At 38.7% G+C, this 26,522-nt stretch overlaps 1 protein-coding gene across 4 annotated transcripts in view; it reads right to left on the bottom strand.

Annotated features, from left to right (window-relative positions):
* LOC127586356 (serine/threonine-protein phosphatase 2A 55 kDa regulatory subunit B gamma isoform) overlaps window positions 1–26,522 on the bottom strand; it is a 232,718-nt gene that overhangs the window by 66,760 nt on the left and 139,436 nt on the right. For all 4 annotated transcript variants that reach the window (XM_052044252.1, XM_052044280.1, XM_052044260.1 and 1 more), the window contains 3 exons: window positions 13,294–13,391; window positions 11,282–11,447; window positions 5,910–6,022 (listed from right to left, as the gene is read on the bottom strand). In XM_052044252.1, the coding sequence (XP_051900212.1) occupies window positions 5,910–6,022; window positions 11,282–11,447; window positions 13,294–13,391 (377 nt within the window). The remainder of the gene's footprint in view (window positions 1–5,909; window positions 6,023–11,281; window positions 11,448–13,293; window positions 13,392–26,522) is intronic.

Raw genomic sequence — 26,522 nt, 5'->3', positions numbered from 1 at the left:
GGTCAGTGCAACTGTAGGGATTACAGCAGACAAGTCAGGAGTATGCCAAACACGATTAGCAGCAACAAAAGCACGAGGGCCCTTTAATGAATTTCCAATTCCTCCCCACAGTCAAATTGCAACCAATCCACCCAGGAGGGCAGTGATGTACAACCTGCCTTCCAAAAGAAGGAAACTCTTAAGCTGCAATCATAATACGAGCATCCCAAGTGCATCGATAATGTACCATTCTTCGCTTGACGGGTGACTGACATGGAAAGAGTGACATTTTCCAAAAGCATCAATTTTTGGAGTGGGGAGCAGTCTTGTGCCAACCCCCACCGGAAACCCAAAATGTGCCAAAGATGCTAGGCCTTTCTAGGAGTCTCACAGAAGCAGAGGCTTCCTGCCATTTAGTGGTTAAGTGCATTGTCTCAGCAAAGCTGGAGCACCAAACAGCAGGGCAAAGGCTGGGGGGTTGGGGATCCCCAAGTCCCAATAGAGCGCAGTGAGGGACCAGCTTCTCCAGTGAGCAGATGGCAGAAAGTGGCCATCTCCATGGTCGGCAAGGTGTGCTGTCAATCCTGCCATCTTCTGACCGTAAAATAAAGTTAATTACTGGTATTTATTCCCGTTAATTCATGTTGAAAAATGTGACCCATTAATTTCTCTTCTTTGTTCTCCTCTATTCTCATTTTCTCAAAAAATGAGATTGCTTTTTTTCCTTGAGAGCACAAGAGCATTGTAAAATCCAGTGGCTTAATATGGTAATCGAGTTTTAATTAGACCAAAGCCTGTAGAGCAAGAGCACATCAGCTTCTTTTCAATTTTGAGATTGATGACCCGTGAGATGGATTTATGGGCAAAATGTTACATTTTAATGCTCAACATGCAGCTTGGCTAATAAACTGGATGGTTTAATCAAAATTAATCCCCTTCAACTCGAGAATATGATTACAACAGTGGTCTGCATGGGGGCTGTTATCACTGCCTAGCTCCTCAGAAAAATAATGGATGCAATTCTCCAAGATGCATGACAAAATTAATCCTTCTGCAAGTACAAACATTGCCATGTATTAAGCAGTGGGAAACTAGACAAAAGGGGCAAATAGAATGTCATCCCAGCATTATATTAAATACATACTAAATGTCTGAAAGTTGAGCAACTGAATTGAATATATTGACTTTACTTTTGATCTCTTCTTTCAAATTCTCTGACATTTATGAATATCTACCCCTTTGTTTTGTCATTTTCCCTCATGTCAAATTAATATAGAGATGTCTGGGGTCCAGGACGAATCTGGCGAAGGGAAAGAACTGGAAAACAAGCTTTTGTGGGACAAGGATACTATGGAGATTAAGCACCAGGAATCAAACTGAAGAGAAGCATTTGGAAAGGCTTATGGACAAGAATAACTAGAAAAAAGATATTCACTTCATCGAGCAGTTTCACTGAAATTGAGATGGTCAAAATCACTATGAAACTGATAAAGAATAGCACAGAAATAAAATCACATTCATATCCTTGTATCGCTACTTAAAGAGTATCAACTGCATCCACAGGCCATTAATTTAAACAAAAGATAGTAGAGAACAATTTCCTTCATTGCTCTTCATAGTAACAGCGCATTTACAATATTAGTGAATTAGTTATTGTTATTTTTCCCCGACACCTTCTACACAAAACATAGTAAGTCAACTTACAAAAGGATCCAAGAGGACCCTTAAGGATGACAGAGAAGAACAACCACCTTGTAAATAGAGGATGCCGCCTTCCTTGGTCAATAGGAGAATATATTCATGCATAACTGGGGGCAGCGTATTTGTAAATAATTGTAAAAAAAACAGATGGGATACAATGATATAGATGGTTCACTCCTCTATTGTCTTGGATAAGGGGCTCATGCTTGACTACATTTTGAGATAGAAATTTCATCGTTTAACATAGGGTTTTATGCAACATGACAAATTTGGAAGTGAGATTCTATTGCATTTGCTTCTGTGCAGCACACAATGAGAAACTTTACAACTATCCTTACATCTGGTACACTCACATAAATGTGTTGCTGGGTGCAGAGTAACCAGCATGCACACTTACATGTATATTGCACCAGAGACGTCAAATCTGTTTACAAGTATACCTGTGCACTTGGGAAACCATAGGAGGCCTTGTAGTATCAAGAGCAGGCCAAGGTCTTCCACTATTTTCATGGGGTGATAAGGAAGAGATTAGTCACTCTGACCCTTGCCCTGAGTGCCCATCTCCAAAGCTATATAGTGTCCCACTGTCCATCAGAAATGCAAGCTTTCCACACCATTTCCAACCTGCATCTGGAAGCTCCATCTTGAGCCACTTGAAGCAGTAGGTCCCACTGCAAACTACTGCTTTAGGAGCTCATGCATTGCACACTGTATACTAGGAAATCAATCCCAGCAGCCCACACAGAAACAGGACACATGTCTCTCGTTCAGCACTGTGTCTAAATATACATTTTCATGTTATGAGAATACCAACAACTTCTTTATGCATGAATCTGAAATAATGGAGGCAGACTCATGTTCAAGGCCACCTCATCCTGAAGGATCTGCCACAATTCCTTCCTCATGAAACTAGAGATGGTTATATCAGTGCCTGGGGGAAAAAAAAAAATCAGTGAATTGGAAGTAAATTGGATAAATCCTGATTGCTGAAACTTATTCCAAGAAGTGATCCAGCAATCTATGTACATCTGGTAGTGATCTCCAATCTCAAGATAGAATTACCTTTTAAAAGAAAACTTTGGCTGAAGCTCTGGGATTGTCAGAAAATATGAAAGCTTAATTTTTCAAGTTGAGGGTTTCCAGTTGAAACATTTTTACTTTAAGAAACTAATTATAACCTGCTGAGCATACAACATTTACTGGTTTTAGTTTTGATTCATGGCATTTCAGTGTTGTACAAATCAACTAAGTTTTGCCCAAGAGGTATTAATCCTTCATCTCAAAAAGCCTAGTAGCAAATAAACATCAATTCAAGAAATCAATACTCAGTTTATCAACCTGCTAGAAAGGACGAAGTTAGAAGGGAAAATGGACTCATCTGTTGCAACAGTTACTGCTTTGTTTTACTGTTATAGAAGTGCTGTCAGTTGAGAAAATGTCTGAAACCTACCGATTGGCTTCAGACTTGCAATAGGGTCTATTGTGACTTACAGTCAAAATAGGTTCTTTTTCACATCTTCAATTTTACAAAAGCATTGCAGTAGTTTTTGTTTTAAATCTGCTCATATTTGCTAATTAAGATCTCAGTATGGTGTTTAAACAAAATCTCAGAGCTCCAAGTAAGATAGAGTCATCCTGCAACAGCCCTAGCAAGATGACATCTGCAGCATTCAGCCACTGACCAACTTTGTCTTACTTCATTTTTGAAACATGTTGATTTATGGGAACATCTCTATCCCAGTTCACACTCCAACAGATAAGATTAGCACCAACTCGTTCAGCCTCTTGTTCTTTACAGCTGTCAAATAGAATGATTAGTAGATAGATGCTCAAATCCACCACTGTACCAACATATAAAACAATCCTCTTTTGCTTCAGTTAAGTGACAAAAGTGGATGACCAGAGGCTTTCTTTCTCATTTAATTTTAAATTTCAGTAAATACAAAAGCTCAACTGACATACAGGCACTTGGTACCCACAAAGTTAAATGTTACATTTATTTTTTATGACAAACAAGAATGGCATACAAATTGTATAATGCCAAAATACTACTAAATAACATTGTTCTGGAGATTTGTACTGCATTAATTTAAGAGTTGACATCCAATATTTACACAATCATCTATACTGTCATCTAACCATTACAAACCTGGGCAATATTTATAAATGTTTGTATTCACATAAACACAACTCATCACAGGAAGAGACAAATGAATCCAAAGGAACTAAACTTCGGAAGTGAAATTTTACTTAGACAAAATCATTTGTTTAGCACATGCCAAAGATGATGAAATTGTACTCGAGTATACTCATGGCTGACTGACACTCTAATTCCTCACTGCATTATCTGGTAGCTAGCTACGATTCCTCAACAAGTCTGGCTGGGTCAAAAGACCGCAGAAAACGCTGAATGGTAGAAATTTGAAATAAAGAAGGTAAATATTCAGCAGAATCATCATCATTAAAAATGAAGTTCGTATAAAAACTTACTCCTAGAACATTAACCTACCATAATATTGAATCTTTATTAATTTGTTTTACACTGACCAAAATCACTCAATCTGGAAACAGTCTTTTCTTCATGTATGAAGATTTAAGTGAACAAATAAATTAAGCACAAATCCTGATTTCCACAATATTTCCAAACAATCTGTGCCCAAAATATCTAATCTTACCTAATTTAAAAGGTACCTTAATTTTCCAAATCCATTACTGTCTAATCTTCCTTCACACCAAAAAAGAAAAACATCAAATTTGTAAACATATTAATAAAACAAGAAAAATGAAAACTCATGAACTGATATTCCCGACGTGCCTTGCTCATAATGGGAAAAACTAGCATATCACTTTATCAAGTGTTGTCAGATCTAATGTTTGGTTTGAAGTATCAAGTTCATTCTGCAACAACTGACATGTGCAAAAACACATTTAATTTCAAGGCTCCTAGTTCCCTGCACAGCCACATGCAATTGCTTTATCCAGGGCACACAAAATTACATCTAAACAACTTCATACAGTATTGATATTTAGCCTCCAGTGTATTTCTTGTCGCCACAGAACAAAAATTTTTTTTGTTAAGAAAAATAGCCGAGGAGGCAGATTACAGTAAATGAACAACTAAAACAAAGTCCAGAGAAAGCTCATCTCAAACAGGACTTCTGTTAGTGCTTTTTAAAATGCACCATGTGTCGAAGTGTTTTCTTTTCTCCCCACAGTTTATTCCGACAGAGAAGTTGCTTATTCAAGGCGAGACGTTGTTTGGGAATCTCAATGAGCAGCAATTTGGCAGAGATCTTGTGAGTAGACGGAGGTCAATCCTTGCCTGCATTAGCACATGGCAGTCTTTGTCTCTCTGCTGTACAGCAGACGAGATTAGGATATCCAGACATTTCAAGGTCCGCACATTAGAGTAAATTGCCAGTTTGTTTAGAGGTTGACTTGACTTAAGTGAATAAACTGTACAATTATTATTTCCCATGATGCAAAAAGCTGTTGACCAAGTTGCCCTGAAAACAGTATTGGGTTCATTCAGGAAAATGAACCAGTTTAGTTTACATTTGGATTCATCTCCACTGGGCAGCCTTTTTCATCCCTCTTTTGAAAAGTATGCCATATGTTTTCAATGTATAGAGGGAGTTTGTTGTTACAAGGGTGTTTTGTTACGTCTTCTAGGGTCTGGCACAATTTGTACATCAAGCATTATGATTGCCCTGCTTCTGATTAGTTGGCATTGAAACCCATTGAAACCAAACAGGTTTCAGAGTCTGCATGAAGCCAGATCATGGGGGATACAAAGAAAATATGCAGGACTGTGTCGGCATATCTTAGAGAACACTTTGCCATAACAATTTGCAAGGTTTTAACCGGGTCTGAATCAAATTACCTAGCTCTCTCTTCTGTTTCAATTTTATCAGTGAAAGGAATGTATATGGCTGCGACCTATCTTGGGTCTCAGCACAAAGTGAGCTGAGAAAGGAACAAAAGCCCAAATAGAAGACATTTTCTCTTGGAAAAAGTAATTTTGTCATTAACACAATCATTCTGCACATTTTACAAGATAATGAGATCAAATCTATTCCAATGTTGTTTCTACGTCACTTAAGACACTGGCAGATGCTAGCTAACAGGTCTTTTCTCAGTTTTTAAATCAATATACAGCCAAGTTTGAGAGTAACCACTTGTTAAAATCTGCCAAAGCTCAAGGTTCAAATTGTGAAGTAGTTGCTCACCTGCAGCACTGTAACTGTTGATAAATCCTTCATTCTACCTTCTTCATCTTTGAGGTTATAACCTTCTGGCCTCTTATCCCTTTCACTGATCTTCCATAATTTAATTGTTTTATCTGTGCAAAGAGTACATGATATGTTGTGAGCTTCAAAGCAGCACAATAAGAGCTACAAAATAGAAATAGCATTTTTCCACCCACATTACATGCATTGCGTTATTTCACTGGTGATCAGCTCAAATGACCCATCAAAACAAATGAACATCTGAATTATGGAGTGAATCGTTCACAAATAGAAGCATGAATAAACGCTTAGAAATTCATCTACAGGCAGTGGAGCTGAACACTTGATATAGTGGTGACTTCAATGGAACCAATGTTTGAAGTAGAGCAGACAACTGCAGTGAATCACAGGGCAAGTTTCTTGGCAAAAATATCAAAAGGACAGTTGAACAAAAATTCTCAAATCATGTAAATGACCTCCACAGCTTTTGATCAGGAACGATAAAAAGCATATAACAGCACTATTGAGCATATTGAATAAAAGGGCTCATCTCTATATTTGCAGATGACACAAAGCTTGGTAGTATTGTGAAATGAAAAGGATAAGCAATAAACTGCAGCAGGGTATAAACAAGCTGATAGAATGGGCAGCCCTGTGACAGATGACGACAAATGTCAAAAAGTGTAGCATCGGGAATAAAAATGAGTCGAGGAAACACAGAATAAAAGATTACTGTTTAAGAAGGGGTGCAGGAGGAGGGGGTCCTGGGGGTTTAAGTGTACAAGTTATTGAATGTGTTCGGCAGGTTAACTGCTTCCTTAACAAAAGGCATAAACTCTTAGCTTTATCAATACTGGCATAGAGCGTACAAGCAGAGAAGTCATGGTGAACCTTAATAAAACATTGATCCTGTCTCAGCTGTAGTGTTGTATTCAATTGTGGTTACCTCATTATAAGAACCACGTGAAGGGAATATAGAGAAACCAGAAAAAAATTGACAAGAATTGGTTTTGGAGATGGGGGTGATAGTTGTCCAGATGGATTAAAAGAGACTGGAACTGTCTTCTAAGACGGGGCTGAGAGTAGAAGCATGGAAATTAATGTGGTGTCTGGAGAGAGTGCATGGTGAGAAATTGTTCCTACATTAGTGGATTCAAGGACCAGAAGTCACAAGAATAAAATAATGGGGAAGAGAATTAATGAGGAAAAACCATTAAAAAACGCCTGTGGTTGTAGTCTGGAATGTACTGCCTGAAGGTACGGTGGAAGCAAGTTTCATTGTGGCCATAAGGAGAGAAGTGGATAAAGACATGGTGGAGGAAAGCTTAGGAGGCTATGGAGAAGAGGCAGAGGGTGGTATTAGAAAGTTGTAATGGGTGGAACTAGAAAGTTACTCTGATAGAGAGCTGGTATGGACAGTGCATTGAATAACCACCATATGTGCTGTAACCCCTTGTTATGGTGTCTGTTTATTGTTAACTTCAAAATATGCACATCATTTTTACATCTCTAAATCAAACCTTAACATTTTATTGCACTGAAATGGCTTTGATTTTAAGACAAATAGGATCAGATTTTATTGAGCTATACAGTAGTCTTGCTACATTAGTAGCAGAAAAAGATATGCATGACCTTATAATTTCAAGTTCAAAGACTCATTAGTCAGACAATGATATCTGCTGTGCAATTTAACTTGGGTAAGGTGGGAGCCAATTTACATATAGGAAGCTCCACAAATGTCAAACAGATATTGTCCAGATAATTTTAGTCAGAATAATTAAGATTTTTTTTTAATTCCCCACTAAGAGAAGACACAGGGCCCCCGATTTAACATCTCATGCAAAAGGTGGCATCTCTGACTCTGCTACACTCACTAGAGTTGCACCAGGCAGTGTCAGCTTAGATTTTTGTTCTCATGTCAAGAGTGAGCTGAATTCCCAAGCTTCTGATCAAGGGATCAGAGGGCTACCCATCAAGCTCCCTTAAATGATTCCAAGCGCAAAGCACAAGCTTTGCTGATGATCAACACCATTTACAGTGTTGTGCTCGAAGAAAAATAGCTCTCTAATATATTCCTTTCCCCTTCTTTAAAAAAGACAAAAGTTCCTCACCCCCATTTCACCTGGTTTCCTGTTTTCTGATGACACTCAATGTCAACAATCTTCTGCACAGATGACTGGCATTAGCAATGCATTACTCCACCTGACCACTTCCAAATCAACTGCTGTCAACAACAGTCAACACTAATTTGACAACCTGAATAGCCCTTCATGGAATTATAATTAACTATCTTATTTTGGTGGAGATTTACAATACAATTCTTTCTTCAGGTGCTACTAATTGCACTGGAACCACTGGGGAAAAAAAAAAATCACAAATAGACATCATTCCTTTTGACAGAGCCATTAATCTATTTTCATCCCATGGTAGACTATTTTGGTTTGAAATAATGATACAATACTCTTTAATGTTGTACTAATTGACCTTCATTGTAAAAACAAATTATATTTTGGAAAAATTGCAGCTGGTACAATTATGGTTTTCCATTATGTAAACATTTGTCCCTCACATATTTTCCTCTTTACACAGGTCTTCTCTGTTAATACTCGAGTAGTAGGAAAATAATTCTGAGTTTTCAGAATGAACTCTGATACAAACTGCAAGAATAATCCATCTTGATGTACTTGTTAAACATTTCAAGTCTATCAACAGGGCCATGAAGAGATTTCTGCTCACTAGAAAAAGATCCTTTCCAAGCTTCATTTTAACAACCTGCCAACTATCACTCCATGCTATTCACAAACTGAGCCCTAACCACTTCCCTAATTTACAAAATAAGCCCACTCTAGCCTAAGAGCATTCCCAAGGCATTGTCAGTGTTGCTTCCCTGCTGACTTACTCCAAGCATCCCCGACCACTTTATTCTGCTTGACCCAACATAACCAAGGTGACAATGGAAAAATGCCTCTGGAGAATCTTCAATATGGAAGTCTCTTGAGAATTTGATTCCAATTCATTCTTTAAAAGAAAGCCCTATATACTAGTGTTCTGTAGCAACAGGGTATGTGGAGAAAGTGACTGTTCAAAAGCCATAAAATACTGAGCAAACTGTTTCTTTTCACCCCCCAAATTCATGGATCAAATATAAGGGGTGGAGTAACAGGCAAGACCAGCATTTAAAACTCAGACAGTAGCGTAGTGGTTAGCATAATGTTATTACAGCGCCAGCGACCTGGGTTCAATTCTGGCCACTGTCTGTAAGGTATTTGCACGTTCTCCGTGTGGGTTTCCTCTGGGTGCTCCCGTTTCCTCCCACATTCCAAAGACATACGGGTTAGAAAGTTGTGGGCATGCTATGTTGGTGCCGGAAATGTGGCGACACTTGCAGGCTGCCCCCAGAACACTCTACGCAAAAAAGATGTATTTCACTGTGCGTTTCAATGTACATGTGAATAATAAAGATATCCAGTTGGCCAGGAGAGGGAGTTCATGGATTTTTGGCTCAACAGTAAAGAAATGATTATACATTTCTGACAGCGTGACATGTCAGGGAAATTCCCATAATCTTGCTGCACTTGCCCTTCAAGATGGAGGTTGCAGGTTTGGTAGTGTTGCTGAAGAAATCCTGGAAAGTTGCTGCAAAATATCCCCTAGATGGTGCACTCTGCAGTTACAGTGGAGTGAAAAATTGTTTGAGATGTGCTAATGAAGTAAACTGGTTTGCCCTTGATGGCATCAAGCTTCTTGACTAGAGTCGGGTGGGTAATCATCTGGGCAAGTGATGTATTCCTTCACATGGGTGGCATGGCAGTTAGTATTGCTGCCTTACAGCCCCAGGGACCCGGGGTCAATCCTGACCTTGGGTGCTGTCAGTGCAGAGTTTTCATGCTCTCTATGACAACAAATTTCTCCACTTGCTTCAGTTTCCTCCCACATTCCAAGACGGGCAGCACAGTGGCACAGCTAGTGGAGCTGCTGCCTCAGAGTGCCAGAGGCTGATTCACTCCTGTCCGTGTAGATTTTGCATGTTCTCCCTAGAAGAGTAGGTTCCATCTGGGTGCTCCAATTTTCTCCCACATCCAAAAGACATGCGGGTTGATGGGTCAATTGGCCACTGTAAATTACCCCTAGTGTGTATGAGAGTGGTAGAATTAGGAGGAGGCAGTGGCAGTTGATGAAAATGTGTGGAGAAGAACACAAGGATTAACATAGGATTAGTGTAAGTGGGTGGTTGATGTCAGTGCAGACCCTGTGGGCCAAAGGGTCTCTGTGACTGTGTGCTGGTTAGTTAACTGGTGATTGTAAATTACCCCATAGTGTATGTTAAATGGCAAAATGAATCGAGAGAGGAATTGATGGGCATTTGAGAGAGAACAGGATACAGGTAAATGAGATGGCCAATGCAATGGATTAGTCTTCTGGGAACCGGCATGGACCCAATCTGTCAAATGGCCTCCTTCCTGGTCAGTCTAAGTTATAAGATAAGCTGTTATTATTTAGGGCAGTGCAGTACCACTAGAGGTGGTGCTGCTGCCGTCTTATAGCTCCAATGACCCAGGTTCAATTATGACCTCTAGTGCTGACTGTGAGGAGTTTGCAGGTTCTCCCTGTGATCACAGATTTCCCCCAGGTGCTCTAGTTTCCTCCCATGTCCCTAGGTGTTCAAGCTGTTCATGTAATTGGCTGCTGTAGATTGCCCCTAGTGTAGGTGGTTGATGGGAACAACAATAAGAGTGATTACTGGGCATGTGCAAGAGAACAGATTACAGGCAAATATTGGGAAATGAGGATTGGTGGGATTGATCCAAGGGCCAACAAATGGGTCAAAAGACTTCCTACCATGCAGAGGCAGCACAGCTAATAGAGCGGTCACATCACTGCTTCAGTGACCTGGATGCAATCCTGACCTCTAGTAATTGATTTATTATTGTCACATGTGCTGAAGTACAGTGAAAAACTGTTTTGCATGCCATCCACACAGATCAGGAGCTGTGCGGTTTGCACATTCTCCTTGCGACCCTGTGCACTCCCTCCAGGTAGTTCAGTTTCCTCCTATATCCCAAACATACGCAGGTCGGTAGGTTAATTGGCCACTGTAAATTGTCTCGTGTGTACGTGAGTGATAGAATATAGGACAAATTGATGAAAATGTGGGAAGAATAAAATGGAATTAGTGTAGGATCGGTGTAAATGGGTGCTTGATGATCCATGTAGATTTGGTAGTCTGCGTGATTCTACTGTTTCTATGATTCCAATTTTTCAAGAAACATCAGGTTCAGCAAGATATTCAGAATCTATTTGACCAACCTGGAGTTGCTGGAAGACTGGGATAATAATAACAGTTAGAAAATCTAAAGAAGAGAGTCACTCACCATTGGTAGAGAGGAGGAAGTGGGCTGCATTCTGTTGAGGCAGCCACCGAATCTTGTTAATCTTTTCTTCTATTTCCAGGCTTTTTAAGTAATCGAACTCAGGTTCATGACTCTGGAAAGTGCTGTAAACATTATACTCACCTTGGTGGTGAGGCTGGCTTTTTGTCTAGAAAGGAAAGAAAAGAAACATTGACTTTAAAGCTGAACAGAAGAGATTAAGGGATTTTTTTTAGCCATGAGAGAAGAATCATCATTAATAACAATGAAAATTTCACTAACCTTTTTTTTAAAAAAAATACATACACACACACAAAAACTTGGGAGCCATGGCTAATTAGAATTTTACAAGACATAGATGGATGGATTGTGATGTGATGCAGGAAACCCCTCAGTAATCTGACAGGAGAATTGAGCAATGCAAACCAAAATGTTCCCAACTTTGATTACTCATCTTGGCTGAACAGTTGTGAACATCATTGGCCCAAGAACTCTTAGTTTGAGCAAAAGGGCAAAAAAATTCAGCCCATGCTTCCCCTCTGAAATACTATTCTGCAACTGCCACTAAAGTTGGGTCTTTTTGGATACAATTCTCTAAATAGATGAAAAGACATCAAAATATTCACTAGAATGAGACACCAGATGAGTATAACTGGCCAGGAGTCTCTATCCCAACTTGAGTTTGCATCTTCAGGGGAGAAGATGGGTGGCTGAAAGGGGGTGGGGGGTAGTGAATAATTAAATGATTCACATGGATGCAACAACTGGTTAATAATGTCACCAGCACTAATAGCAGGGATATTATATAAAATCAATAAACTTGAGACACTGGAAATGTTAAATAAAAGCAGAATGCTGAAAACACTCAGCTGGTCAGGCACCATCTGTGAAAGGAGAAAGAACAAGCATTTCAGATTGAAAGCCCTTCACAAGAACTGGAAGTATGGAGGAATTCCTATAGAAACCCAGACCTATAGCTGTAAAATGCACTAAACGCCACCTTGGAAAAATTAAGCATTTCACAATTTTTTTGCCCATTTTTATTTAATTAAATAGTTGTCTTATTATTTCTTGGACCTGATTAAATTGTTGCTGGCAACAGATATAAAAAAGTTCCTAGTGATACAAACCAATTTCTTCGCTCATTGTGACTCTTAGCCGATCTGTCAGTTTAATCAAAAACTTATTTTGCACTGGGACCTCCAAGAAACTTTGTCAGACTAATCAATCCAATTCCATAACAGAAGATATTTTGCACATGTATTTTATGTACAATTGTTACCTTGCATTTTAAACCAGAATATATCTGAATTACAAAAGAATATGCAAAATGTTCAATTACTATATTGAGTCAAGTTACACATCTGATTTCCCTCAAAATGCTGCAGAACACTGGAATAAATTCTCCTGGCCTCTTACACATTCTTAACAGAGAATGTTCTGAGCTTACATATACAGTAGATAGTTAACTGTGGAACGCATACAATGAACCTTTCAAATTTTATTCTGAATCATATTCCAAATCTGATCTCCATTCAGTAAACTAAAGATCAACATTGGAAAAAAGAAATTGGTGCCATTGTTTTGGGCCTCCACCACAATCATTTTTGAGCTACATTTCCCATCACTTTGCAAGGTGGAGAATGAACAGCAAATTGGAAAATAAAAACTTATTTCATCTAGAATAAGATCACAAATGTGAGCACTGCTTTTAGGAAAGAAACTAGCTAAGTTTCACTCTCATTATTCGGGGTGCTATCCTACCTACTGAACCAAGCTGGAAGAGGAAAACTGAATTTTCAACCTAAAGTAAAATGTTTTTTCGGCTTCAAGTCATGAGGATAAGTACGCTTCTTTGCACTGATTTAATGAGAGGGAATCTATCAACTGCTTTACTTACTGCACTTTCTACCAGGGAATAAATTTAACATTAGTCAAGATAATTAGACACCAGAGATGCAATACTGTCACAATGGCAAAAATCCATGAAAGTCTTGTAATTTGTCAACACTTACCTCTTGCTCTCTCTGAAATATAACAACACGACCCCCCTTGTCCCCTGTAGCCAGCAATTCTCCAGTGTGGTTGAATTCTACAGTAGAAATTATATCAGCTGGAAGACATGAAAACAAAAGTTTAAACTGCAACTAAGTTGGGATGCCAAGGTACATTTACTCATCTTACACTCACTATGTAGTGATACACTTGAACTAATCCAACAGGTTCAACACACATTTCAACTGATTTAAGATTAGTTTTCATTCAAGCAAAACACAGTTACTCATTTAAACACAACATTGAATGTGTTGACACTCAAAATCCAGTGACATTGCTATCCTCAGAACATTGTACTTTTGATGATGGTTCTTAACTACATTGTTAATTAGGTTGCACAAGCAAGCACCCCTTCATTGTGGAGGAGAAATAATAATTAATGAAACTTGTTCTAGGTGATAAAAAGGTTGCACACCAAACAAGCACATTTTACAGAGGGCTTGTCCAAATAAAGCAAACAAACTAGTCACATTCTGAAGCCTTTAAAATAAAAGAAATCCTGACATTTAATTTAGAATTCCTAATCGATAAGACGGGCCAGGCGGAATAGTCTTCAGATTGAAAAGAGATGTAGAGTGAAGCCAAAACTTGAGAACAATGGAAAAAAGGTACAAAAACAGTTCCTTCCTTAAGTACATCTTCCTGTGTTGGCTGATTTGAGTTTAAAAGTGATGCACTCAGCCCTTCTGCACTCCTCACTGATCCCCAGCTCAATAGCAAGGGATATACCAGGCCACAAAGTTAAAGATAGTAATGGGGTACATTTCTGCATTGCCAGATGCCCACAATGCCACATGGATTCCCATTTTTGAGCTGCCAGGTCTGTTCCGAGTTGATCCCCTTTAACATAATTGACATGCCACGCAATTCAACGGAGGGAACCTTCTGTGCATGGACAACTGACTCCACAAGGACTGTATAGTGGTCACCTCCATCAACTCTATCATGGACAGATGCATCTGGCACACATGGATTGGCGAGAACAATGTTAAGTGGGTTCGCTCTTCATGCTGCTTCATTTACTATCTGCTGTGGCCCAGGCTGCCATCTATGTCCTTCGGGACTCAGCCAGCTTGATCAATCCAGCTGCTACCAAGGCACTCTTGGTGGTGGCCATTGAAGTCCCCAAGCCAGGTTACATTCCCGTGTCCTTGATATTTTTAATGTTTCTCCCAAGCATTTTCAACATGGGACAGCACAGATTCATCAGCTAAGGGTAGGTGGTGGTAGCCCAGGGCTTCCTTAGCAACGTTTCACCTGATGCCGCGAGTCTGGAACCAATGTTGAGGACTCAATAGCTACTCCTTTCCACGTCTGTCACCATGCCTCCGATGGATCAGTCCTACTGGTGGGACAGAGTTGTAGAGGAGTCCGGTACATTCTCCATAAGGTGCGATTCTGAGTATAACCGTGTTGCTTGAACAGTCCACGAAACAGCTCTCACAATTTATGGGCCATCCCCAGAAGTTTACTTCCCATTTGCTAACTTATTGGGGTTCAAAAATCACATTTTTGTAATCATACAAATATTTCACAACACCAGCCCCTACAACATAGCTAGATCATAATTATAATCGCAAGAGTAATACAACACCTTTGTAAAATTTCCTCATGATCATAATAATGGAAAGGACAGGACCTCCTTTTATATGAAAAATTTTTAAAAATGCACAGACCATCAATTATACATGTCCATTTTTTAAAAAATCAATTACAATTATTTCCATAACAATCAAGTTATTCCTGATTATCTGTTGAGAGAATTCTAGTTTGAGTAGCTGAGCCACACTTTGATTAAGAAAATATAAAAGTGTATTAGAGAAGGGTCATTTTACTCCCATGCAACTGAGGGGCATTAAAATAGTCCAAGGCTCTCTGACTACATTTTAATTCCTTGTGAAGTAACAATCATAATAAATACATTATAATGCTTCACAAAGATTCAGCTACATTTTGTAAATATTTAGCAGATCTGAGGTATAGATTTCCCATTTTAAGATGCATCTTTATATCAACTACAAGCAAGCTACAATATCCAGGAATTGAATTCCTCAAGCTGCTAGGCAGTCAATTCACACTGAAGCAATTGCAAAGCAAATGCAAAAATTAAAAGCACTGATTCAGTAAAATTCGAGACACATTAAATAAACACTAGGACAAACGCAAGGAATTAAAAGTAGTTTAAATATTAACACAAAAAAATTGCTGTTTAATTTTTGTTTTGAAAAGTCACTCTAAGTGGCATTCTGAATGACATTCCATACTCAAAATTAATTTTTCCAGAGCCAGGTGGTGTTTAGCTGGAACTGCTACCCTTAAATATTTTGTAACACCTTAACATGACAATAGTTTTTATTAAAAAATGCACAAAACATTAAAGCTGATGTCAAATCACCGATTGCACCAGCAAACTGCAGTAACACACCTTGCAAATAAATGTCACAGAAAGCACCTCTAAATTTGTTTAAATGTGTTTCATGGTGTATGTGCTGACATCAGAAGTGACTGTCAGTTGTGCACAGGAATGACTGTGCGCTTTGACAGGTTTATCATCATTACAACCACAAATGCCGAACCATTTACACAGGAGCTCAATGCCTACTTTGGATTTTAGAGGTAACATTTTGTGGAAAGACAATACTAATCACTAAGTATTAGTATGCCTTCTCTTGCACTCTATATAAATAAAAGGGCAAGGATTACATTTTTAATTTTCCTCCTCAAAGCAAATAATAATGTTCCCATGGTTTTATAAAAGAAAACTAAGTTTAGAGTCAATGCAAATGAAGCTTAGTGAGTTTTGAACCTTGGATTTGCATGCAATTTAGAGATCTTAACTAGAGGAGTTAATAAGACCAACATGAAATTGAAGTTTTGTTATTTGTACAACATATGACATGCTTGTATCACTTTATTTTAACGTTTTTAATACCTTAATAGATGGGGAACAGGAAATGCTTCCGTTAAGTTTCTGAACATTATCTTTACAATATCAGTGACAATGATAGTTTTTAAAGGGACACTTGATGCATTTATGCAGATGTCAACATCAATATTTATTTCGATTTAACAATAAATATTTATGCTTTGCATAGAGAAGGGAAGGATAAGCTAAAATTGGATTTGGAATGCCTTCAACATTTACTGAATGAACACCATTCACTGGCAGAATGGAATTTTGGAGAGTTGACAGCACATGGAATCAACAGCAGGGCAGGTTTAACTTAACACTATTCCCAGTGCAAAATGGTTGACACAGCCTGTGCACTGAGACTACAGTATAGCTTCTTCTGCACCATTATCAAAAGCCCAAATTATCCCAAGGCTCACCTCTGGGAACAGAATACAACATTCATGCTGACTGCAAAAATGAATAATATCCATTGGCATAAAGCAGCAGCTTTGGATTGTACTCATTATAAGGTATATGATTTAGAAATATTCTGGATAAGCATCATTCACTTCCAAGACCACTAAAAGAATTGGAGAGACAACTGATATAATCAGGTTCATTTAACCAGACACTGTAGAACCAGAAAAAAAACTCAAGCTAAGAGATTTTCTATATTAGAAAAGCAACTAATATTAGGTCAATTATTTACCTGAAAAATGAGCAGGCTGAATATTTCATTGCAAATTTAATTAAGTGTGACAAACATTGACAGGACAGAAAAATATTTCTTCAAGCCTCAAAACAATAAAGGACTCAGATCAACACACCATCAGGATATCAGAGCTTATCATCAACATTAACCAGCTCCAGACCATACATGACATGTGTGTCACCCTGGTAACACAATGAAGTATCTGGAAGGTATGATTAGGATGTGCGTTGGATTTGAAAGAACTAATCTAAAGAAGCATACAAGTCCAGAAAAGAACCAAGCACATTGCCTAGGGCATACAAGGAAGCAAGGGAGGAAAAGCCACTGGGAGAAAATAAGCTCATTGTAATAGAACATAAAACACTACAGCAAAGGAACAGGCCCTTCAGCCCATGATGTTGTGCCGAACTAATTAAATTAGTAATCAAATGTCCAACTAAACTAATCCCCTCTACCTACACAATTCCAATTTCCCTCCATTCCCTGCACAATCATCTGCCTAAGAGCCTCTTGGACACCTCTATAGTATTTGCCTCCACCACCACTCCTGGCAGCACATTCAAGGCACCCACCACTGTGTAAAAACACTTGCCCCACACATCTCCTTTAAACTTAGCCCCTCTCACCTTAAATGCATGCCCTCTGGTATTGGACATCTTAACCATGCGAAAAAGATACCAATTCTCTGCTAGCAATGTGAAAAGGTATAAATGGGAGATGAGAATGGGGCCACAATGAAAACGAGATCAAAAGGTAGTAGGATGCTGAACAATATGAAAGTTGCTTATAGGAAAGAAAGTTGGGCAAGCAACTATGCTTGCAGTTGCACTATATTACTGCTAATTTTGATCACTTTCAATATTATTGTGAAGTGGCAAGCAGCTGAGAAGTGCATGGCATGCTACAACAATAAGAGACTCAAATGAGAATTTTCAATAACCCAGCTTAGTTTTTTTTCTAATATACACAATATTTGAGATTGCAAAAATTTATATTAGATATGAACAGTGCAATGAAGGTTGGCATGGAAGTGGGTGTAGGGCAGAAAAGGGATAAAGCTGACAGGTTTGTATGGATGCTGGAGAAGACTGGATAGATTATTGGATGACAAGTTGATTAAGAATGGCAAATATTCACTGGAGTTCAGAAAAATCAGAGGTGACTGTATTGAAATGCAAGGTGGTGAAAGGGCAGATGGTGACAAGTTAGATCTTCTAGCTGGAGTGTCTAGAACTAGGGACATGGTTTTAGTACATGGGATTGACCATTTTAAACTAAGGATAAATATCCAGGCTGGCAATTGCAAATCTTTGGAACTTTGTTTTAAAACCTCTGAAGTCTCTCGATGTCAGTCTTTCAGTACACACAAGGCTGAGAATAATATAGTTTTGCATACTTAATGGCAACATGGGATCTGAAGATCAGATGAAGCAAATGAGGAAGAGGACCAAGTCCGTTCTCATTGATTAGTAGAGCTTGCTCAAGTGTCTTATTCCGGCTTCTTAGGTTCATAAGACATATAACAAAATTCAAAACTTCAAACATTTTTTTTTACCCATCAACATGAAGTGGCTGAGTGTACTGTGTTCTGAAAATATCCTGGGTGCAGTTGAGACACAGGTACCAAGGCCTTCTATATTCTAGCTACGGTATGAAATGTCTAACAACAGTCTCCTCTCAAAGTGAGAGCAGTCTTAGTGATATACTAAATGAATGGTAAAACTGCTACAGAAATCAGAATTGACACATGCTCAAGTAAACAAAGATATTGAAATAATTACTTCAGTGCTAATTTATTATTTATAATGTACAAAGTGGACATAAATAATTCAGTATTTAGAAAACACACGGAATATTTTACAGTAATGAAGGCAATTGAAACATTAAACTGATTTTTCCCAATGAGCATTTTTTTTAAAAAAATCTGCTCTTTAAGAATCCGTGATCTTCTATTTGACATGAAATTTACATCAATGTTGCCACATCTTCAGTTAACTAAATTCAAGTCACAATACACTGCAGAGTGAAGCATAATTAGTCGCAGAGAGAGTGATAGCTTAGAAATAGGCCCTAGCCCCGAGTCCATTCAGAGCATCAACCACCTATTTCCACTAATCCTACATTAATTCCACTTTTATTTTCTCCTCACATTCTTATCAACTCCTTCCCGATTCCATCACTCACCTACATACCAGGAACAATTTACAGTAGTTAAATAACCTACCAAACTGCACATCTTTGAGATGTTGGAGGAAACTGGAGCATCTAAAGGAAACCAACAAGGTCATAGGGAGAACATGCAACCTCCACACAGACAGTTCGAGGTCAGGATTGAACCCAGGTCTCTGGCACATTGAGACACCACAGACCGATTCATATAAAAATTCCACAAGAAATAAAAAATGCCTTGAGGGAACAACAATTATATTTGGTGCAAATGGATCAGAAATTATGTAGATAATCACACCACGTCCAGGACAAATATTCAAGACAGAACATTTCATTAGAGTCGAATTTCATGGAAAGTACAATGTACTGCACGAGTCCTGTTGTGGCCACTAACAAGCCCATTGTTGAAATTTACTCTGGCATCCGTGCTATAACAAAGGGTCTAAACACCTGCCATTGACATTCAATAGCATTACTCTCAGTCCCCCACCAACGTGGGCCAGGAAATCAACAGGCCCAAACAAATTCCAGAGCAACAAGAGCAGTTCAGAGGCTGGGTATCCTGTGGAAGGCAACTCACATCCCCCAGGCCTTTCCACTATCTACACAGCACAGACATGATGGAATACTCTTCACTTGCCTGGATGAGTGCAATACAAATAAGTCCAAGCTCAACAACATCCAAGACTAAACAGCCCACTTGAATGCACTGGTAGCAGAGGGAACAGATGTTTAGAGTGGTTGGATGGGATGTCCCATCTGCAGAATACACTGTAGTAACTTGCTCAGGACTTCTCAAAAAACATTTCCTAAACCCATAACCTGTAACAAGGGCAGAAGGTGCACTGGAATACCACCACCTTAAAAGAACACAATCCTGTTTTGGAAATATACATCTCCAAACTTTTGATCAGCACCGGTCTAAATGCAGGAACTCCCTCTCTAGCAGCAGTGTGGAACACCGTGAGAAAAACTCAAATGATTCAACATGGCAGCTCAACAACCCCTTCAAGGGCAATTAGGTATGGGCAACAAATGTTGGCCTTGTCAGTAGCACCAAGATGAAAATGAATTTTAATAACAGCTTACTAAATACACCATGTGAACTTGTTACTGCAGATACTTATCTTCCATTATCTAAATGGAAAGCAGCAATGTTTCATAATTTATCAAGCTCCACTTCCAGTCACATTAAATCATTCTCATAACAATTATAAAAACCACAAAAGCAACTTAGTGCTTATCCTTCACTGCTCTTGAACTGACTGGCTTTGAAGTCCATTTCAGAGGACTTTGAGTGAACCACAGGGTTGGGTCTGGATTCAGGTAGAAGTCAGACTGCCTCAAAATGGCAGATTTCCTCCCATGAAGTACATTGGTGAACCAATTGGTTTTATACAACAATACACTCTTGTGGTCATCACTACTAAATAACAGGCTCTTTTTAAAGTCAGTCCCAGATTATCAAGTTTGGCCTCTGGGCCCCTGGATTGTTATTCCAGGCATCTGAATTATTGGTCCACTAACTCCACAATAGCACCACTGCACAAACCAGCTTAAAATATTAAATCATTTACAAACATTCATATAAATACAGCTGCAGGGCAATCAACAAGAGACTAATTTATTGTATTAAACAGATGCATCAGCACAAGAAAACCAAGGGTGGTGCTATCAATTTGCTAAATTTAGCAATAAAATTATGCAGAGAACCATAACCAAGATATTGGTGACTTCCTTCTTTCATACAAAATTAAGCAGCCAGAAGCAGCATCATTATAAAGTTACAAGGTGTTTGATGGCTTACTTAAAGAACACAAACATTTTAATCAAATCTTTGTACTTTATAACATTTGAAAACTGCAAAATTATAACAAAGCTGCATTTTTAAAACATATGTTGATTACATTGTGTTGCAATGCAAGAGCATGGCTCTATAGCACAGTGGCACAGTACACTAATGGCACAGCTAGTAGAGCCAGCGCCTCACAGCTCCAATGAAGCTGGTTCGATCCCAACCTCCAATGTAGTCTGTTGAGTATGCACATTCTCCCTATAACCATGTACGTTTCCTCCAGGTGCTTTGGCTTCCTTCCAAATCCAAAAATGTGCAATTCAGTCTGTTAATTGGCAACTGTAAATTGCCCCCAATGTGTAGGTGAGTGGTAGAATCTGGGACGAGTTGAAGAATGTGGGAAGAATGAAAAAGAGATTCATATAGGATTAGTGTAAATGGGCAATTGATAGTCAGTGTGGACTCAATGGGCTGAATGGCCCGTTTCTGTGCTGTATATATCTATAACTTTACAATGAGAAAAGAGAATTAACATTTGGCTCCTCTTGGCCAGCTTAAGATTGACAAAGGCCTGTGATGTGCAGGCTGAGTGTTGACTCAGATGATGCACATGAGCAAAGCAGCAAGATACGAAATGAAGGGACTAAATAGATGGGGAGGGTGGTGGTAGCAGAAATCAGTGAAGTGACAGTTCAGCTTTTATCTGCTCCTAAGCAATGTGCACCCTTTCATTATTTGCCTACTAGTTGACCAATTATTAACCACAGTAGCTTGGAATAGGGCTGTCAACAGCAGTGCAGAAGACATGGAAAAACTCTTGTCAAAGTACAGCTGCAGAAGTTATTTCAGTACATTTCTAATTAGTACATTATGCAAAATTAATGACATTTTCAAAGGGTTCTTATTTAATCATGCTATCCTTTGAACAAACAGTAATTAAAAATGATGCTTTACTTTTTGGTACATAAAAATAAATTTGGATTCCATTCGTAATTCGATTGCAAACACCAATCTTACAAAGTTTGGCTAGTAGCTCATTTCATGAGTTACCCCCATCCTCAGCTCAACTCACATTTTCATCCTGCACATCCTCATCATAAAAACACATTGAAAGTTGACAAATTTATTAAAATCCATATATGTATCATTAAACAATTGTCACAGGCTTGAAATATTTGGAGACATGGGGGGGGGCAGAATAAAGGCAAATTCTTAGGCACAACATGACTCAGACAAGGGTGTTATACTATTAAGAAATATGTGCATTTGTCTAACAACTCAAACTTTAATTATCACCATCAGCAGCAATAAAATCCACGGAGATACCATTTACTGGATTCAAAAAAAAAGAATGAAATTTAATTTTAAAAGATGCACAATGAGCACACTTTCCAAGGCAATTAAGAGCAGCTTCTAAATGATTAAATCAATTTTGGAAGGATTCAATAAACTCAGCTATTTTCAAGTGCTCTTTTACCTAATATAATCCTCAGTACATCCAGAAATGTTGGCACCAGGACCTGAACAAGGATTCTCTCTAACAATGCAGGGGGTGCTCCATCATTGGCATTGTTTTTTTGGTGCAGACTGTAAATTGATGAGCTGAGTCCCCGATTGTTAAGGATCCCCTTGGATTTATTTGAACAATTTTACGGTCATCTCCTGTTGTTCAAGCCAACATGTCTCCCTCATGCCCCAACATTTATTCACAAAACTATGAGAAAAAGGATCCAGAGGTTAAGAGAATACATGTGGATACATGGATTTTGAGGATGTTTCAGAAAGGAAATGGAGAGGAAAGAAGAACAGAGTTAATGAAGGAACAAAGTGTGCTTTAAGTACCAAGATGAGAGTAAGCAAGCATGGAGTTACGAAGATAAACATTTTCTGCTGCCACTATAAAGTGCTCAAGCACCATGTATACGGTGCATCCCAGCAAGTGATGGAATTACTGGAAATGTCATCATCTATAACGGGATGATGATTTCATAAGCTCTCTGAAAGCCTCTTTCTCCCTTTCTCACCCAGTAGCTGGTGTTAGACTTACCTTACTCATCACTACGTTTATAATCTAGTACCCATTTTAAAACTGACAACTTCATTAATCTCTGGAAGAGCTTGATAAATACAAGTCCACAAAAGCACTCGCAGTACAAATTCAACATCAAATAGGTAGGTTGGATACATAAGCCTGGAGACAATGGTGCTGAGGAAATTTCTCCAAATCACTATTCTCACCTTCACCAATGAACTCAGTATGTCTGCTTCTATTTCAAGTTGAAGTAAAGGAGCAGCCTTTCAAAAAAAATTATCTGAATAGTCACAAATATACTTAAGCATGAACACAAATGCTTAAGTACTTATTCATCTGACCAAAAGCACTTTATAAAAAAATTATATAAAAGTAATATAATTTTTAATGAACCATTAATAGTAATTGCTAATCAGGTACCCAACCAATCTGGGTGTCTGTCATTATTGACAGTTGTGCTTGTGTGTATTTAACAGTTGTTTGCATGCAATAATGTAAACTTCAATTAACACATGCCTGACGCTTATTAGCATAGTCTTGAGGCTTCCTTGTGTCTAATTTGATCAAGCATATTGTTCACTCAAAAGCATGCAGGGTTTTCAAAGTTTTCAAAATGAAAAATATTAAATCGAGATAGTGACAATACTACGCAATCAAAAACTAATTTTAGAAACAAATTCACAGCAAGGACACATGTATAATGAATGTAGATGATCATTTCCAACATCATAAAGATATGAACTTTGTGTTAATGAGGGAATTTACAAACATTACTGCCAATGCTATTCAAGTTCATAAATACAGGAATTAAATATATACCAATATAATCACACCTGTTTTAGAGGCCACCTTCTCTCATTTAAACTGTACAGCCGACCAAAAGACCCTCTAATATTTAGAATCTGAAACGATATAGTCACATCTGTAGTTTTAATATTCCTCAGCATAGATTTTAGACTTTAAACTCTGCTTGCTCACCCATTGAGCAGGAAAATTACTGAGCGAGTAGTTGAAGCAGATAGATCACCGAACCTGCCAGCTGGACAAGTTTAAAGTAGCATAAAAATGACACAGAAGGCCATTTAACCCATCCTGTCAATGCTGCTCAAAAATGGACCAGCTCGATCTCATTTCCCAGCAGATTACAGCTCATTATCCAGACACTTCTTAGTTCATATAAATAACAGAAAATGCTGGTACAACTCAGCAGGTCAGACAGCACATCAGTGGGAGGAGAAACAAGTTAACATTTCAGGTCCAAGACCCATCAGCAAAACAACTTTGATCTTAATTCAACTACAAACAGATGCCTTTCATTTCCATGTTGTTGAGTTAAGGAAGAGATGGCGATGGGGACAGATGTAGTTGAGAGAGAACAAAATTAAATCAGTTTATCAACATGTGAATGTATTCAGTGAACTCTCACTGGAGGGATTTATGAGTGGTCATTGAGTAAAGGCAGAATTAGGCTCAGTATTTGGTAGTTAAATAACCTAACATTCCTTGCAGGTAAAATGAAGCTCCAGCCCAAATATGTTGAGGTAAAAGAACTGGGAGGGATTAAAATACAACCTTGACCTGATGTGGTTTGTTAGAAGCACAGTTTCTTTTTCACTTCTCTCTCTCTGTCCCTCATTCTCCAAACTGATTGGTCAGGTTATAGGTTTAACTCACCAAAACCATCATAGAAACATCAAAAAATAAGAGCAGGAGTAGGACATTAGGACCAGAGTCTGCTCCACCATTCACAATGATGACTGATTCTCCAGATCCTATACCCTATTCTACCTCTAGCTCTTAGAAAGATATCCAACTTCTTCAAATATACATTATGATTTGGCTTCAATTGCTTTCTGTGATAGAGGATTCCAAAGGGAGAAGAAATTTCTTCATCCAAGTCATAAATGGCTTACCCCTTATCCTCAGACTGCAATCTCTGATCCTGGACTCCACAGCTATCAGGAATATCCTTTCTGTATCTAATCTAACCAGTCTTGGTAGAAATGCATACATTTCTATATGATCCCCCTTTTATTCTTCTGAACTCCAGTGAATAGAAGCCTAATTGACCAAACTCACTCCATACATCAGTCCTACCATCCCAGGATCAGTCCGGCGAATCTTGACTGAACTTACCCCATAGCAAAAACATTCCTTCGATAAGGACACAAAAACTGCACACAATACTCAAGGTGCAGTCTCACCAAGGCCCTGTACTATGAATCTACTCGCTACGAAGGCCAACATACAGTTTGGCATCATTTGCCAATCACTTCTTGAGCAACACTGAAATTCTGGTGTTTTACTGTATAATGTGCCCACAGTGATGACAATGAACTAGTTATCAACCACAGCATTGGGCCAGAACAAGCCCCATCATCCATCCTCCAACAAGTCTTTGACTTCTGTCTCTCTGCACTGTTGGCAATGCACTGAGGTTAGCAATGAGTCCATCTGACCTACTGCTCTGCTACTGGGCTAAGCAGAGTCTGGCACCAGTTCTGAATTATGTTAAAATCAAAATCCAATGCTGGCTCAAGTGCTAACTCTATTCAATCATATAGAGTTGCAGCCCTTCATTAAGGGCAAATTCAGGTTAAGTTTTTTTTGTTTACTGATATTTCAATTTATATAGCATCAGGTTAATGGATTTTCAGTTAATTTTTTCCACTTATGTCATTTACACTTTCAAAAGTCTGAATAGAGGCAATCCTCACATGACCAAGAAAGCTCACCAGTACCTCTATTTCCTCAGGAGGCTAAAGAAAGTTGGCATGTCCCTGTCGACCCTCACCAATTTTTAAATTGATGCACCATAGAAAGCATTCTATCCAAACACATCACAGCTTGGTATGGCAACTGCTCTTCCCGTGATTGCAAGAAAATGGGAAAGTTGTGGACGCAGCTCAGCACATCACGGAAAACTGCCTCCCCTCCATGGACTGTCTTTTCTTCTTGCTGCCTCGGTAAAGCGGCCAGCATAATCAAAGATCCCACCCACCCCAGACATTCTCTTCTCCCCTCTCCCATCGGGTAGAAGATACTGAATCCTGAAAGCACGTACCACCAGGTTCAAGGACAGCTTCTATCCCACTGTAATAAGACTACTGAACAGTCCCTTAGTACGATAAGATGGACTCTTGACCTCAATCTACCTCATCATGGCCTTGCACTTTATTACCTACCTGCACTTCCTCTAACTTTAACACTTTATTCTGCATTGTTGTTTTACCTTTTACTACCTCAATGTACCATTGTAATGATCTGTATTAACGGTATGCAAGACAAGTTTTTCACTGCCCTTCGGTACATGTGACGATAATAAACCATTTTACAGCAGGTTGATTTCCTCGAAAAGTCTGTATTGTAATTTTCTAAAACACAAAGCCACATCATCTGTGTCTGCATCAAAAAAGTGAGAGCTGAAAGAAAAAGAACAGGGTTGATTTATTCCCCCCCCCCCCCCACACAGAAATTTTTAAAAAGTGAATTTTTATTCCATTTCCCAGATTTTTTGATAATGATTTAGGAATTCTGCAAGAGATTTTTCCCGTACCCAAGCTGTCCTAACACAGGGGTCACCTGCAA

Source organism: Pristis pectinata, chromosome 2, assembly GCF_009764475.1.
Source record: "Pristis pectinata isolate sPriPec2 chromosome 2, sPriPec2.1.pri, whole genome shotgun sequence".
Taxonomy (NCBI): Eukaryota; Metazoa; Chordata; class Chondrichthyes; order Rhinopristiformes; family Pristidae; genus Pristis; species Pristis pectinata.
Note: the sequence above shows the minus strand (reverse complement) of the source record. Positions and strands in the feature narration are given on the sequence as shown.